A 17,061-nucleotide genomic window follows, 5' to 3' on the forward strand; every position below is an offset into this window, starting at 1 on the left:
TGCCTGTACCGCGGCTCTACACAAAAAACGTTCCCCTGGCCTGGTCTGACGCATATTAATATATCACCGAAAGCCGAGTACACTTTTAAACTATGAACGACTTATGGAGATTTCCCCTGGCTTCCCGAATATATAGGTAATATGCGTCGCCACCTTCCGGAACACGGTCGGAAAAATGATAAACGATACGATTGCCTCTACCACGGCTCTACAAAAAAACGGTCCCCTGGCCTGGTCTGACGCATATTACTAAGTCTTTGAAAGCCGTGTACACTTATGAACAATGAACGACTTATGGAGAATGTTTTAGCTTTCCAAATTTATATGTTAAATGCGTGGCCACCTTCCGGAACACAGTCGGAAAAATGATAAACGATACGATTGCCTGTACCGCGGCTCTACACAAAAAACGTTCCCCTGGCCTGGTCTGACGCATATTACTAAGTCCTCGAAAGCCGTGTACACTTCTGAACTAAGAACGACTTATGGAGAATTTTCCTGGCTTTCCGAATATATAGGTTATATGCGTGGCCACCTTCCGGAACATGGTCGGAAAAATGATAAACGATACGTTTTCCTGTACCGCGGATCTACAAAAAAACGTTCCCCTGGCCTGGTCTGACGCATATTAATATATCACCGAAAGCCGAGTACACTTTTAAACTATGAACGACTTATGGAGATTTCCCCTGGCTTCCCGAATATATAGGTTATATGCGTGGCCACCTTCCGGAACACGGTCGGAAAAATGATAAACGATACGATTGCCTCTACCGCGGCTCTACAAAAAAACGGTCCCCTGGCCTGGTCTGACGCATATTACTAAGTCGTTGAAAGCCGTGTACACTTATGAACAATGAACGACTTATGGAGAATTTTTTTAGCTTTCCAAATTTATATGTTAAATGCGTGGCCACCTTCCGGAACACAGTCGGAAAAATGATAAACGATACGATTGCCTGTACCGCGGCTCTACACAAAAAACGTTCCCCTGGCCTGGTCTGACGCATATTACTAAGTCCTCGAAAGCCGTGTACACTTCTGAACTAAGAACGACTTATAGAGAATTTTCCTGGCTTTCCGAATATTTAGGTGTTATGCGTGGCCACCTTCCAGAACACGGTCGGAAAAATGATAAACGATACGTTTTCCTGTACCGCGGATCTACAAAAAAACGTTCCCCTGGCCTGGTCTGACGCATATTAATCTATCACCGAAAGCAGAGTACACTTTTAAACTATGAACGACTTATGGAAATTTCTCCTGGCTTCCCGAATATATAGGTTATATGCGTCGCCACCTTCCGGAACACGGTCGGAAAAATGATAAACCATACGTTTGCGTGTACCGCGGATCTACGAAAAAACGGTCCCCTGGCCTGGTCTGACGCATATTACTAAGTCCTCAAAAGCCGTGTACACTTCTGAACTTTGAACGACTTATGGAGAATTTTCTTAGCTTTCCGAATATATATTGTTGGTGTGTTGCCACCTTCCGGAACACGGTCGGAAAAATGATAAATGGCACGATTGCCTGTACCGCGGCTCTACAAAAAAACGGTCCCCTGGGCTGGTCAGAGGTATAATACTAAATCACCGAAAGCTGAGTACACTTTTAAACTATGAACGACTTATGGAGATTTTTCCTGGCTTTCCGAATATATAGGTTATATGCGTCGCCACTTTCCGAAACACCGTCGGAAAAATGATAAATGGCAAGGTTGCCTGTACAAGAGGATCTACCAAAAGACGGTCCCCTGGCCTGGTTTGAGGCATATTACTATGTCCCCGAAAGCCGTGTACACTTCTAAACTATGAACGACTTATGGAGAATTTTCTAAGCTTTCTGAATATTTATGTTTAATGTGTCGCCACCTTCCGGAACACGGGCGGAAAAATGATATACGATACGTTTGCCTGTACCGCGGCTCTACAAAAAAACGTTCCCCTTGCCCTGGTCTGACGCATATTAATATATCACCGAAAGCCGAGTACACTTTTAAACTTTGAATGACTTATGGAGATTTTTCCTGGCTTCCCGAATATATAGGTTATATGCGTCGCCACCTTCCGGAACTTAATTGGAAAAATGATAAACGATACGATTGCCTGTACCGTGGCTCTACAAAAAAACCGTCCCCTGGGCTGGTCAGAGGTATAATACTATATACCCGAAAACCGTGTAGACTTCTGAACTATGAATTACTTATGGAGAATTTTCTTAGCTTCCCGAATATTAATGGATGGTGTGTTGCCATCTTCCGTAACACGGTCGGAAAAATGATAAACGACACGATTGCCTGTACCGCGGATCTACGAAAAAACGGTCCCCTGGCCTGGTCTGACGCATATTACTAAGTCCTCGAAAGCCGTGTACACTTCTGAACTAAGAACGACTTATGGAGAATTTTCCTGGCTTTCTGAATATATAGGTTATATGCGTGGCCACCTTCCGGAACACGGTCGGAAAAATGATAAACGATACGTTTTCCTTTACCGCGGATCTACGAAAAAACGGTCCCCTGGACTGGTCTGACGCATATTACTAAGTCTTTGAAAACCGTGTACACTTATGAACAATGAACGACTTATGGAGAATTTTTTTAGCTTTCCAAATTTATATGTTAAATGCGTGGCCACCTTCCGGAACAAGGTCGGAATAATGATAAACGATACGTTTGCCTGTACCGCGGATCTACGAATTAACGGTCCCCTGGCCTGGTCAGACGCATATTACTAAGTCTTTGAAAGCCGTGTACACTTATGAACTAAGAACGACTTATGGAGAATTTTCCTGGCTTTCCGAATATATAGGTTATATGCGTGGCCACCTTCCGGAACACGGTCGGAAAAATGATAAACGATACGTTTTTCTTTACCGCGGATCTACGAAAAAACGGTCCCCTGGCCTGGTCTGACGCATATTACTAAGTCTTTGAAAACCGTGTACACTTACGAACAATGAACGACTTATGGAGAATTTTTTTAGCTTTCCAAATTTATATGTTAAATGCGTGGCCACCTTCCGGAACACGGTCAGAAAAATGATAAACCATACGTTTGCCTGTACCGCGGATCTACGAAAAAACGGTCCCCTGGCCTGGTCAGACGCATATTACTAAGTCTTTGAAAGCCGTGTACACTTATGAACAATGAACGACTTATGGAGAATTTTTTTAGCTTTCCAAATTTATATGTTAAATGCGTGGCCACCTTCCGGAACACAGTCGGAAAAATGATAAACGATACGATTGCCTGTACCGCGGCTCTACACAAAAAACGTTCCCCTGGCCTGGTCTGACGCATATTAATATATCACCGAAAGCCGAGTACACTTTTAAACTATGAACGACTTATGGAGATTTCCCCTGGCTTCCCGAATATATAGGTAATATGCGTCGCCACCTTCCGGAACACGGTCGGAAAAATGATAAACGATACGATTGCCTCTACCACGGCTCTACAAAAAAACGGTCCCCTGGCCTGGTCTGACGCATATTACTAAGTCTTTGAAAGCCGTGTACACTTATGAACAATGAACGACTTATGGAGAATGTTTTAGCTTTCCAAATTTATATGTTAAATGCGTGGCCACCTTCCGGAACACAGTCGGAAAAATGATAAACGATACGATTGCCTGTACCGCGGCTCTACACAAAAAACGTTCCCCTGGCCTGGTCTGACGCATATTACTAAGTCCTCGAAAGCCGTGTACACTTCTGAACTAAGAACGACTTATGGAGAATTTTCCTGGCTTTCCGAATATATAGGTTATATGCGTGGCCACCTTCCGGAACATGGTCGGAAAAATGATAAACGATACGTTTTCCTGTACCGCGGATCTACAAAAAAAACGTTCCCCTGGCCTGGTCTGACGCATATTAATATATCACCGAAAGCCGAGTACACTTTTAAACTATGAACGACTTATGGAGATTTCCCCTGGCTTCCCGAATATATAGGTTATATGCGTGGCCACCTTCCGGAACACGGTCGGAAAAATGATAAACGATACGATTGCCTCTACCGCGGCTCTACAAAAAAACGGTCCCCTGGCCTGGTCTGACGCATATTACTAAGTCGTTGAAAGCCGTGTACACTTATGAACAATGAACGACTTATGGAGAATTTTTTTAGCTTTCCAAATTTATATGTTAAATGCGTGGCCACCTTCCGGAACACAGTCGGAAAAATGATAAACGATACGATTGCCTGTACCGCGGCTCTACACAAAAAACGTTCCCCTGGCCTGGTCTGACGCATATTACTAAGTCCTCGAAAGCCGTGTACACTTCTGAACTAAGAACGACTTATAGAGAATTTTCCTGGCTTTCCGAATATTTAGGTGTTATGCGTGGCCACCTTCCAGAACACGGTCGGAAAAATGATAAACGATACGTTTTCCTGTACCGCGGATCTACAAAAAAACGTTCCCCTGGCCTGGTCTGACGCATATTAATCTATCACCGAAAGCAGAGTACACTTTTAAACTATGAACGACTTATGGAAATTTCTCCTGGCTTCCCGAATATATAGGTTATATGCGTCGCCACCTTCCGGAACACGGTCGGAAAAATGATAAACCATACGTTTGCGTGTACCGCGGATCTACGAAAAAACGGTCCCCTGGCCTGGTCTGACGCATATTACTAAGTCCTCAAAAGCCGTGTACACTTCTGAACTTTGAACGACTTATGGAGAATTTTCTTAGCTTTCCGAATATATATTGTTGGTGTGTTGCCACCTTCCGGAACACGGTCGGAAAAATGATAAATGGCACGATTGCCTGTACCGCGGCTCTACAAAAAAACGGTCCCCTGGGCTGGTCAGAGGTATAATACTAAATCACCGAAAGCTGAGTACACTTTTAAACTATGAACGACTTATGGAGATTTTTCCTGGCTTTCCGAATATATAGGTTATATGCGTCGCCACTTTCCGAAACACCGTCGGAAAAATGATAAATGGCAAGGTTGCCTGTACAAGAGGATCTACCAAAAGACGGTCCCCTGGCCTGGTTTGAGGCATATTACTATGTCCCCGAAAGCCGTGTACACTTCTAAACTATGAACGACTTATGGAGAATTTTCTAAGCTTTCTGAATATTTATGTTTAATGTGTCGCCACCTTCCGGAACACGGGCGGAAAAATGATATACGATACGTTTGCCTGTACCGCGGCTCTACAAAAAAACGTTCCCCTTGCCCTGGTCTGACGCATATTAATATATCACCGAAAGCCGAGTACACTTTTAAACTTTGAATGACTTATGGAGATTTTTCCTGGCTTCCCGAATATATAGGTTATATGCGTCGCCACCTTCCGGAACTTAATTGGAAAAATGATAAACGATACGATTGCCTGTACCGTGGCTCTACAAAAAAACGGTCCCCTGGGCTGGTCAGAGGTATAATACTATATACCCGAAAACCGTGTAGACTTCTGAACTATGAATTACTTATGGAGAATTTTCTTAGCTTCCCGAATATTAATGGATGGTGTGTTGCCATCTTCCGTAACACGGTCGGAAAAATGATAAACGACACGATTGCCTGTACCGCGGATCTACGAAAAAACGGTCCCCTGGCCTGGTCTGACGCATATTACTAAGTCCTCGAAAGCCGTGTACACTTCTGAACTAAGAACGACTTATGGAGAATTTTCCTGGCTTTCTGAATATATAGGTTATATGCGTGGCCACCTTCCGGAACACGGTCGGAAAAATGATAAACGATACGTTTTCCTTTACCGCGGATCTACGAAAAAAACGGTCCCCTGGACTGGTCTGACGCATATTACTAAGTCTTTGAAAACCGTGTACACTTATGAACAATGAACGACTTATGGAGAATTTTTTTAGCTTTCCAAATTTATATGTTAAATGCGTGGCCACCTTCCGGAACAAGGTCGGAATAATGATAAATGGCACGATTGCCTGTACCGTGGCTCTACAAAAAAACGGTCCCCTGGGCTGGTCAGAGGTATAATACTATATACCCGAAAACCGTGTAGACTTCTGAACTATGAATTACTTATGGAGAATTTTCTTAGCTTCCCGAATATATATGGATGGTGTGTTGCCATCTTCCGGAACACGGTCGGAAAAATGATAAACGACACGATTGCCTGTACCGCGGATCTACGAAAAAACGGTCCCCTGGCCTGGTCTGACGCATATTACTAAGTCCTCGAAAGCCGTGTACACTTCTGAACTAAGAACGACTTATGGAGAATTTTCCTGGCTTTCCGAATATATAGTTTATATGCGTGGCCACCTTCCGGAACACGGTCGGAAAAATGATAAACGATACGTTTTTCTTTACCGCGGATCTACGAAAAAACGGTCCCCTGGCCTGGTCTGACGCATATTACTAAGTCTTTGAAAACCGTGTACACTTATGAACAATGAACGACTTATGGAGAATTTTTTTAGCTTTCCAAATTTATATGTTAAATGCGTGGCCACCTTCCGGAACACGGTCAGAAAAATGATAAACCATACGTTTGCCTGTACCGCGGATCTACCAAAAAACGGTCCCCAGGCCTGGTCAGACGCATATTACTAAGTCTTTGAAAGCCGTGTACACTTATGAACCATGAACGACTTATGGAGAATTTTCCTGGCTTTCCGAATATATAGGTTATATGCGTGGCCACCTTCCGGAACACGGTCGGAAAAATGATAAACGATACGTTTGCGTGTACCGCGGATCTACGAAAAAACGGTCCCCTGGCCTGGTCTGACGCATATTACTAAGTCCTCGAAAGCCGTGTACACTTCTGAACTTTGAACGACTTATGGAGAATTTTCTTAGCTTTCCGAATATATATGGTTGGTGTGTTGCCACCTTCCGGAACACGGTCGGAAAAATGATAAATGGCACGGTTGCCTGTACTGCGGATCTACGAAAAAACGGTCCCCTGGCCTGGTCTGACGCATATTACTAAGTCCTCGAAAGCCGTGTACACTTCTGAACTTTGAACGACTTATGGAGAATTTTCTTAGCTTTCCGAATATATATGGTTGGTGTGTTGCCACCTTCCGGAACACAGTCGGAAAAATGATAAACGATACGATTGCCTGTACCGCGGCTCTACAAAAAAACGGTCCCCTGGGCTGGTCAGAGGTATAATACTATATCACCGAAAGCTGAGTACACTTTTAAACTATGAACGACTTATGAAGATTTTTCCTGGCTTTCCGAATATATAGGTTATATGCGTCGCCACCTTCCGGAACACCGTCGGAAAAATGATAAATGGCACGGTTGCCTGTACAAGAGGATCTACCAAAAGACGGTCCCCTGGCCTGGTTTGAGGCATATTAGTATGTCCCCGAAAGCCGTGTACACTTCTAAACTATGAACGACTTATGGAGAATTTTCTAAGCTTTCTGAATATTTATGTTTAATGTGTCGCCACCTTCCGGAACACGGGCGGAAAAATGATATACGATACGTTTGCCTGTACCGCGGCTCTACAAAAAAACGTTCCCCTGCCCTGGTCTGACGCATATTAATATATCACCGAAAGCCGAGTACACTTTTAAACTTTGAACGACTTATGGAGATTTTTCCTGGCTTCCCGAATATATAGGTTATATGCGTCGCCACCTTCCGGAACTTAATCGGAAAAATGATAAACGATACGATTGCCTGTACCGCGGCTCTACAAAAAAAACGGTCCTCTGGGCTGGTCAGAGGTATAATACTATATACCCGAAAACCGTGTAGACTTCTGAACTATGAATTACTTATGGAGAATTTTCTTAGCTTCCCGAATATATATGGTTGGTGTGTTGCCATCTTCCGGAACACGGTCGGAAAAATGATAAACGATACGATTGCCTGTACCGCGGATCTACGAAAAAACGGTCCCCTGGCCTGGTCTGACGCATATTACTAAGTCCTCGAAAGCCGTGTACACTTCTGAACTAAGAACGACTTATGGAGAATTTTCCTGGCTTTCCGAATATATAGGTTATATGCGTGGCCACCTTCCGGAACACGGTCGGAAAAATGATAAACGATACGTTTTCCTTTACCGCGGATCTACGAAAAAACGGTCCCCTGGCCTGGTCTGACGCATATTACTAAGTCTTTGAAAACCGTGTACACTTATGAACAATGAACGACTTATGGAGAATTTTTTTAGCTTTCCAAATTTATATGTTAAATGCGTGGCCACCTTCCGGAACACGGTCAGAAAAATGATAAACCATACGTTTGCCTGTACCGCGGATCTACCAAAAAACGGTCCCCTGGCCTGGTCAGACGCATATTACTAAGTCTTTGAAAGCCGTGTACACTTATGAACAATGAACGACTTATGGAGAATTTTTTTAGCTTTCCAAATTTATATGTTAAATGCGTGGCTACCTTCCGGAACACAGTCGGAAAAATGATAAACGATACGATTGCCTGTACCGCGGCTCTACACAAAAAACGTTCCCCTGGCCTGGTCTGACGCATATTACTAAGTCCTCGAAAGCCCTGTACACTTCTGAACTAAGAACGACTTATGGAGAATTTTCCTGGCTTTCCGAATATATAGGTTATATGCGTGGCCACCTTCCGGAACACGGTCGGAAAAATGATAAACGATACGTTTGCGTGTACCGCGGATCTACGAAAAAACGGTCCCCTGGCCTGGTCTGACGCATATTACTAAGTCCTCGAAAGCCGTGTACACTTCTGAACTTTAAACGACTTATGGAGAATTTTCTTAGCTTTCCGAATATATATGGTTGGTGTGTTGCCACCTTCCGGAACACGGTCGGAAAAATGATAAATGGCACGGTTGCCTGTACTGCGGATCTACGAAAAAACGGTCCCCTGGCCTGGTCTGACGCATATTACTAAGTCCTCGAAAGCCGAGTACACTTCTGAACTTTGAACGACTTATGGAGAATTTTCTTAGCTTTCCGAATATATATGGTTGGTGTGTTGCCACCTTCCGGAACACAGTCGGAAAAATGATAAACGATACGATTGCCTGTACCGCGGCTCTACAAAAAAACGGTCCCCTGGGCTGGTCAGAGGTATAATACTATATCACCGAAAGCTGAGTACACTTTTAAACTATGAACGACTTATGAAGATTTTTCCTGGCTTTCCGAATATATAGGTTATATGCGTCGCCACCTTCCGGAACACCGTCGGAAAAATGATAAATGGCACGGTTGCCTGTACAAGAGGATCTACCAAAAGACGGTCCCCTGGCCTGGTTTGAGGCATATTAGTATGTCCCCGAAAGCCGTGTACACTTCTAAACTATGAACGACTTATGGAGAATTTTCTAAGCTTTCTGAATATTTATGTTTAATGTGTCGCCACCTTCCGGAACACGGGCGGAAAAATGATATACGATACGTTTGCCTGTACCGTGGCTCTACAAAAAAACGTTCCCCTGCCCTGGGCTGACGCATATTAATATATCACCGAAAGCCGAGTACACTTTTAAACTTTGAACGACTTATGGAGATTTTTCCTGGCTTCCCAAATATATAGGTTATATGCGTCGCCACCTTCCGGAACTTAATCGGAAAAATGATAAACGATACGATTGCCTGTACCGCGGCTCTACAAAAAAACGGTCCCCTGGGCTGGTCAGAGGTATAATACTTGTTGGGACTCGGTTAACTACCAGAGCGCGCCGGTTATTCCGATTTTAAAATGATCCGGTTCCGTGACACGCATGCGCAGCCCAGTGCCGGCCAACGGCCGGTTTTTCGTCGTCAATTCGTTTTATCACGGACTCTATACGTCATGCGCTACAGGAAGAAGGCGTCCGTAGTGCCGTTTTTTTTTTGTTTTTAAATCGTCACGTGTTTTACGAGTATTGTTGCCATTGCGCGGTATGACATATTAGTCAAGTTTATATTGTCTATCGTTGTATGTAGTTGACGTACCACATACGAGAGTCGTCTTTTTTCTCCTCAATAAGTGCGATCGCTGGTTCGTTGTGCCGTATCGTCGCGTTCGTTGTGCTGTAGCGTCGCGTTTGATGTGCCGCCTTATAGGTTCTTACACGCTCGAATAAACGACATTCGCGTTGTAAGAACTTTCGATCGTATTCTCGCTCTCACATTCTACATGCTCGAACAGTAAAATTGGTGTTCGCATTATAGAAAGGGGTGAGTGATCGCATGTTATCCTCATTAATTTCAATTCACGTGTGCGATGTTAGTCGCACTGGGTCAGTAGTGTCGCCGTCGTAGATCGTCACGTTCCCCAGTCTTCCGGTGCAGATACATCGACCCCGACCAGTACAGGACAGCAACCGACCGGTACCCAGGTCAGACGTATCATACCTTATTATTGTAATAGTTTGATAACCCAATATCACGTTCCGTGATTAATTATTATTATTTTATGTTGTTATGCGATGTGATAGGACTAACATAGCATTAAGTCTACGTTGTATTTTATTAATTATTATTCAAAGGGAGAGAAATAAATTATACAGTCCACTATCATTATATCCTTATTTATCTTATACTAAATTAGATAGCACCCAGCCTAATATAGTCGAGTTTTCACCCGAGTTCAAGTGAACCGGAATTCGCGACAAACAATTGGTCCTTCGGGCCGGATCGCTATCAATAAATTACTGTTAGAGTGTTAGTGTATTATTTTTGTAGGATATTATTATTTGTTTATCCTATTAGCATCCTTGTTATTTTTATTTTGTCTTGTTAGGTTGTTTTGCGTTGTTAGGTGGTTAGGTACTACATCATTTACAATGACGAGAAAAAATCAACAACAAATTAACAATGAACAAAAAAGGGTCGAGTTAACGCGCGCGCGTGCAGCACGAGACGTCGCGTTACGGTCAATTAATAAAATATTGAGCATTGCTAATGATGCCGTAATTAATTCCGAATATCGTCCTACGTTAGAAGCTCGAATTATGTCGTTAGATCAACTTGTCATTACTTTCAATAATGAATAAAAACATATTCTGTCAGTATTTGCTGAGACCGACGAAATAGACGAGTTTATACGAGTAGATGAGGATGTCACCGAAACAATGCAATCAATGTGTGATCAAATTAATGTGATAGTAGCAAAGTTAAAACCAAATAATTCGATAGCCACGCTGCGCAATAATAATAGGCAGACTTCTGTACAATCACTTGTCTTACCGAGAATAGAGATTCCTAAAGTTGATGGAAATATCATTGAATGGTGTTCCTTCCGTGATATGTTTACTTCTTTGGTGCACGTCAACGAACATTACACGGACATTGAGCGTTTCCATTATCTGTTGTGCTATTTATTAGGTCCAGCGTTAACAATAGTAAAAGCAGTCCCACTTACAGCCGACAATTATTCTATTGCTTGGAACGCACTCAAAGATCGGTACGACAATAAACGCTTATTAGTTACTGCGCACATTGAAAAATTATTTGCATTTGCGCCGTTAACAAAGGAATCTCCGGCTTCACTTTCATTGTTCGTCAACACCTTTCGGGAAAATGTATCAGCTATACAAGCTCTTGGAGTTAGTGACTTTGCTGGTTTTTTACTATTCTACATCGGTTCACGGGTTATTGATCCCATGACACGACGATTATTCGAAGCTACTGTCGCTAAAAATCAAATACCTGACTTGAACTCATTATTAGATTTCGTATCACAACGATGTAACGTTTTGGAAAACGTTGGCAGTAGTTCTGGCATTAGTTATGTAGAAAACAATGAAAGGACCGTAGGGAAGACAACGACTAAGAAGATCCAGGGCAAGAAGTCCGAGAAGACATCGTTAGCCGCGGTCACCCCGGCCAAGACAAAAAAGTGTTTGTTTTGTGGACATCCTCATGCAATTTACAAGTGTTTTGGATTCCGAAAACAACCAGTTAGCAGTCGCCGTGATTTTGTCAATAAAAATCATATATGTTTTGTTTGTTTGAACAGTGGACACATGAGCAATGCGTGTCCTACGTCTTTTACGTGCCGTATATGTTCGAGTAAACATAGTACATTACTACACTTGACAGATGATATTACAAAATCGAATACCGATAAGACAAATGACAACTCCGAACGAGCCACTACAAGTTGTAATGCAACACAGTTTTCGGGAGTTACACATACTGAAACCACTGTTTTGTTAGGAACTGTCGTAGTCAGGGTTCGTGACAATACAGGAGTTTTACAAGCAGTCAGGGCAGTGTTAGACAGTGGATCACAGGTGTCCGCAATGACAGTGGATTGTGTCAATCGGTTAGGTTTGACTCGAAGGAAGTGTCCTGTTGAGGTCATCGGACTTTCCCAACAACCGGTTACTACTGTCAAAGGCCAAACTAATTTTAATTTTGTTCCTGTACAAGCCGACGCTCCCGAATTTAAGGGAACCAACGTCATTGTCTTACCTCGAATTATGTCAACGATGCCTAACAGGGTTTTGCCAGCTGAGGTACGAGATCGTTATCGTCATCTTGTCTTTGCCGACCCTCAATTTGATCACCCTGCGCCAGTAGATATGTTGATTGGAGGAGACTTATATCCGTCCGTCATTCAATCTAGAGCTGACGTTATACACACCGAAGGCTTACCATCAGCGATGAATACACAATTAGGTTGGGTCATAATTGGTGCGTTACAGGATAACACACATACTCCGCTTACGTCTCTGTCAATTAGTACAACCCCTCCGATCGAAGAATTGATGCAGCGTTTTTGGACAGTAGAGGAACCCACAGAGTCAACAATGCCAACTACACAAGACAAGCAATGTGAAGACTGGTTTGTTAAAACCACGAAACGAGACGCCACCGGTCGATTTTATGTTGGTTTACCGTTTCGAACAATAGTATGTTTCCCGGATACAGCTGACATCGGATGTCAAGATGAGAAATCGGTCGTTTTAGGGTCATCCAGAACTTCTGCTCTGAACCGATTGTATAATTTAGAACGTCGCCTTGAAAAGAATCCGGAATTATATACTGCCTACCGGGCCTTCATGGATGATTACAGATCGTTAGGACATATGAAGTTAGCGACCGAGCCAGGCAAATATTTTATACCTCACCATCCTGTAGTTAAACGGTGTAATGAGGAACTGAAGATTCGTGTGGTGTTTGATGCCTCAGCTAAGTCTTCATCCGGAGTCTCATTAAATGACTGCTTGGTGACTGGACCAAAGCTTCAGACAGAAATCGGTGATGTTTTGTTGCGCAGTCGACTACACAAATTTGTCTTTACAGCCGACATCACTAAAATGTACCGTCAAATATGTCTACATGAACCAGATAGAGTTTATCAACATATACTATGGCGCAATTCGCCTAGTGACGAGGTACAGGAGTATGAGTTGTGTACGGTCACATATGGCGTAAGTTCGGCTCCGTTTTTAGCGATTCGATGCCTACAACAGCTCAATATGGATGATGGACCTGAATTTCCACTCGTCCACGATGTCCTGTTAACTGATACATACGTGGATGATATTTTCGTTGGCGCTGACACTTTAGAGGACGTTTTAGCAGCAAAAATCCAAATCATCGACTTGTTAAATCGAGGTGGATTTAGCCTGAAAAAATGGGCTAGCAATTGTCCCGAGATTTTGAACACTATCGACATTGAAGACCGGGCTATGACACCATGGATAGAGCCAACTAGGGAACAGGCCGTCAAAGTTTTAGGAGTACATTGGGACCCTGTACTTGACACATTCGGCTATCATTCGACGATAAGTCAAGTTACTCCTACAAAACGGTCAGTATTATCAACTGTTGCTCGCTTTTATGATCCAATCGGCGCGTTGGGTCCGATGGTTTTCTGGGCCAAGTGTTTAATGCAGAGGCTATGGATGGAAAAATTAGATTGGGATGCACCACTTTCATCAGCTTTGACATCGTTGTGGCAAGGTTTCATCGATAAGCTGCCGGACTTAGCATGCTTGTCGTTACCACGACACATTGCAGTAGTCAACAGTCAAGATATACAATTACTAGGATTCGCTGACGCGTCTCAGGTTGGATATGCGGCAACAGTGTATTTGCGTGTGGTAGACCAGAGTGATAATGTCCGATTGTATTTCCTGGCATGTAAAACAAAGGTTGCACCACTGAAGTCATCATCAATGGATATGTCATTAACCATACCACGGCTAGAGCTCTGTGCCGCACTCTTGTTGTCACGTCTCTTGTCTCTACGTTTGAAAGTTTTACAGGGCAGAATCAAGATCACACGTGTCCGGGCATGGACAGATTCAACTATTGTTTTATCGTGGCTCACAGCTGAACAAAGGCTATTTAAAATCTTTGTCCCAAACCGAGTATCGAAAATACGCAATCTCGTACCCCAGTGCGAATGGGCTCACGTCGGTACTGCAGATAATCCAGCCGACCCTGCATCGCGAGGACTGCTTCCAGATGCCTTGGTAGCATGTTCATCATTTCTACATGGACCGGAATTTCTCCAGTATCCGGAAGAGCAATGGCCGGTTGCCATCACATCGATTGTAGATCCTGCAGAGCTCCCTGATTTTAAACGCCCATCGAAAAATGTGCTGTTAGCTCAACAGGTTGATGATAGTTTGATTCAGCGGTTTTCTGTGTTGCGCAAGATGCAACGGGTGCTAGCATATTGTCTTCGATTTGTCGACAAGGCTCGACAACGTCCAGTCGTGAGTGGACCAATCATTTGGAAGGAGTACGAAAATGTTTTGACAAAGGTAGCGAGGTACACTCAAAGGTTATATTACGCAGAGTTGCACCACCAACTAGGAACTTCAAATTCCGTCATCACCCCGAGTTCCCTCGCTCAACTTGCACCTTTTGTCGATGCTCACGGTGTGATTAGAGTAGGCGGCCGTCTACAGCATTCGGACTTGAACATAGACGCCAAACACCCTATCTTGTTACCAAAGTCGTCTCACCTTGCTTACATCATTATTCAACACTACCATCAGAACACTTTACATGGTGGATCGCGTCTAGTGGCCTCACTAATTCAGCGACGTTTTTGGATCGTTTCCAGTCGAGCTGCGATACGGCAAGTTATATTTAAATGTACAGTGTGTGTCAGATACAAGGCTGCCGCTCCCCAACCAGTGATGGCAGATTTACCCTCAGCAAGAGTCCAACAATGTCGACCATTTACAAATGTCGGGATGGACTACGGAGGTCCATTCACGGTTAAAGAAAGTCAACGCCGTAATTCAAGGACTTATAAGGCGTATCTTGCGTTATTTATTTGTCTATCCACCAAGGCTGTCCACCTGGAGGTGGTAACGGATTTGTCAACGGAAGCCTTTATAGCTGCGCTGGATCGATTTGTAGCCCGTAGAGGAATTCCTGCACAGATCCACTCGGATTGTGGTACAAATTACATTGGAGCAGCAAGGCAGCTTAAGACATTATTTAAAGACGCAGCACTCCAAGAAGCTCTGCATGCACGAGTTCCGTGTCAGTGGCGATTTAACCCGCCTGCAGCTCCGCACTTTGGCGGTATTTGGGAAGCTGCTATCAAAAGTACAAAGTTACACCTAAAAAAGGTTGTAGGTAATCAGGTGCATACCTTAGAGGAACTGACGACATTGATTACACGGATCGAGGGTGTACTCAATTCTCGACCCTTGGTTGTCATGTCAAGCGATCCGAACGATTTGTCTGTGCTAACACCGGGACATTTTTTGATCGGACAACCGATCTTGGCAATTCCTGAACACGACATCAGTGACATTCCGCAGAATCGTCTCAAACGCTGGCAGTTAATTAAACAAGCCCTTCAATCATTTTGGAAACGGTGGAATCGGGAGTATTTGCACACGCTGCAGAGTAGACAGAAATGGTTCCATCAAAATCCCAGTCTCGGTGTCGGAGATATCGTCGTCATAAATTCACCTTCTCGACCTCCTTTGATGTGGCAAATTGGTCGGGTCATCGAGGTCCACCCTGGTGCTGACCAAGTGGTCCGTGTAGCCACTGTCAAGACAGCGGAAGGGATACTGAAACGTCCAGTGGTAAAGTTGGTTAAACTACCCACCGACAACGCTTAACTTACCTTCTTCCATTTGTTCCATCTTCCACCATCCCGAACATAAAATTTTCTTGCTGTGTATAATTATTTATGTATATATGCATTATTTTGTATTTGAATTGTCATAGGTTTATTTTTGTTTCTGTTTATTACTTAATAGTTGTACAATGATATGGTCTGACCGAGAAGTATCGGTTTTGAAAGTACCCTTTCAAAGCGGGGGAGGATGTTGGGACTCGGTTAACTACCAGAGCGCGCCGGTTATTCCGATTTTAAAATGATCCGGTTCCGTGACACGCATGCGCAGCCCAGTGCCGGCCAACGGCCGGTTTTTCGTCGTCAATTCGTTTTATCACGGACTCTATACGTCATGCGCTACAGGAAGAAGGCGTCCGTAGTGCCGTTTTTTTTTGTTTTTAAATCGTCACGTGTTTTACGAGTATTGTCGCCATTGCGCGGTATGACATATTAGTCAAGTTTATATTGTCTATCGTTGTATGTAGTTGACGTACCACATACGAGAGTCGTCTTTTTTCTCCTCAATAAGTGCGATCGCTGGTTCGTTGTGCCGTATCGTCGCGTTCGTTGTGCTGTAGCGTCGCGTTTGATGTGCCGCCTTATAGGTTCTTACACGCTCGAATAAACGACATTCGCGTTGTAAGAACTTTCGATCGTATTCTCGCTCTCACATTCTACATGCTCGAACAGTAAAATTGGTGTTCGCATTATAGAAAGGGGTGAGTGATCGCAAGTTATCCTCATTAATTTCAATTCACGTGTGCGATGTTAGTCGCACTGGGTCAGTAGTGTCGCCGTCGTAGATCGTCACGTTCCCCAGTCTTCCGGTGCAGATACATCGACCCCGACCAGTACAGGACAGCAACCGACCGGTACCCAGGTCAGACGTATCATACCTTATTATTGTAATAGTTTGATAACCCAATATCACGTTCCGTGATTAATTATTATTATTTTATGTTGTTATGCGATGTGATAGGACTAACATAGCATTAAGTCTACGTTGTATTTTATTAATTATTATTCAAAGGGAGAGAAATAAATTATACAGTCCA

The 17,061-nt window shown here is 43.5% G+C and overlaps 1 protein-coding gene across 1 annotated transcript; it reads left to right on the top strand.

The window, feature by feature from the left end:
* Positions 1 to 11,030: 11,030 nt before the first annotated feature.
* Positions 11,031 to 16,007, top strand: LOC132937129 (uncharacterized). The gene has a single exon (XM_061003959.1). The coding sequence runs from the start codon at positions 11,031 to 11,033 to the stop codon at positions 16,005 to 16,007; it is 4,977 nt and encodes a 1,658-aa protein (XP_060859942.1).
* Positions 16,008 to 17,061: the final 1,054 nt, after the last annotated feature.

The sequence above is a fragment of the Metopolophium dirhodum genome, chromosome 1, assembly GCF_019925205.1.
Source record: "Metopolophium dirhodum isolate CAU chromosome 1, ASM1992520v1, whole genome shotgun sequence".
Lineage (NCBI taxonomy): Eukaryota > Metazoa > Arthropoda > Insecta > Hemiptera > Aphididae > Metopolophium > Metopolophium dirhodum.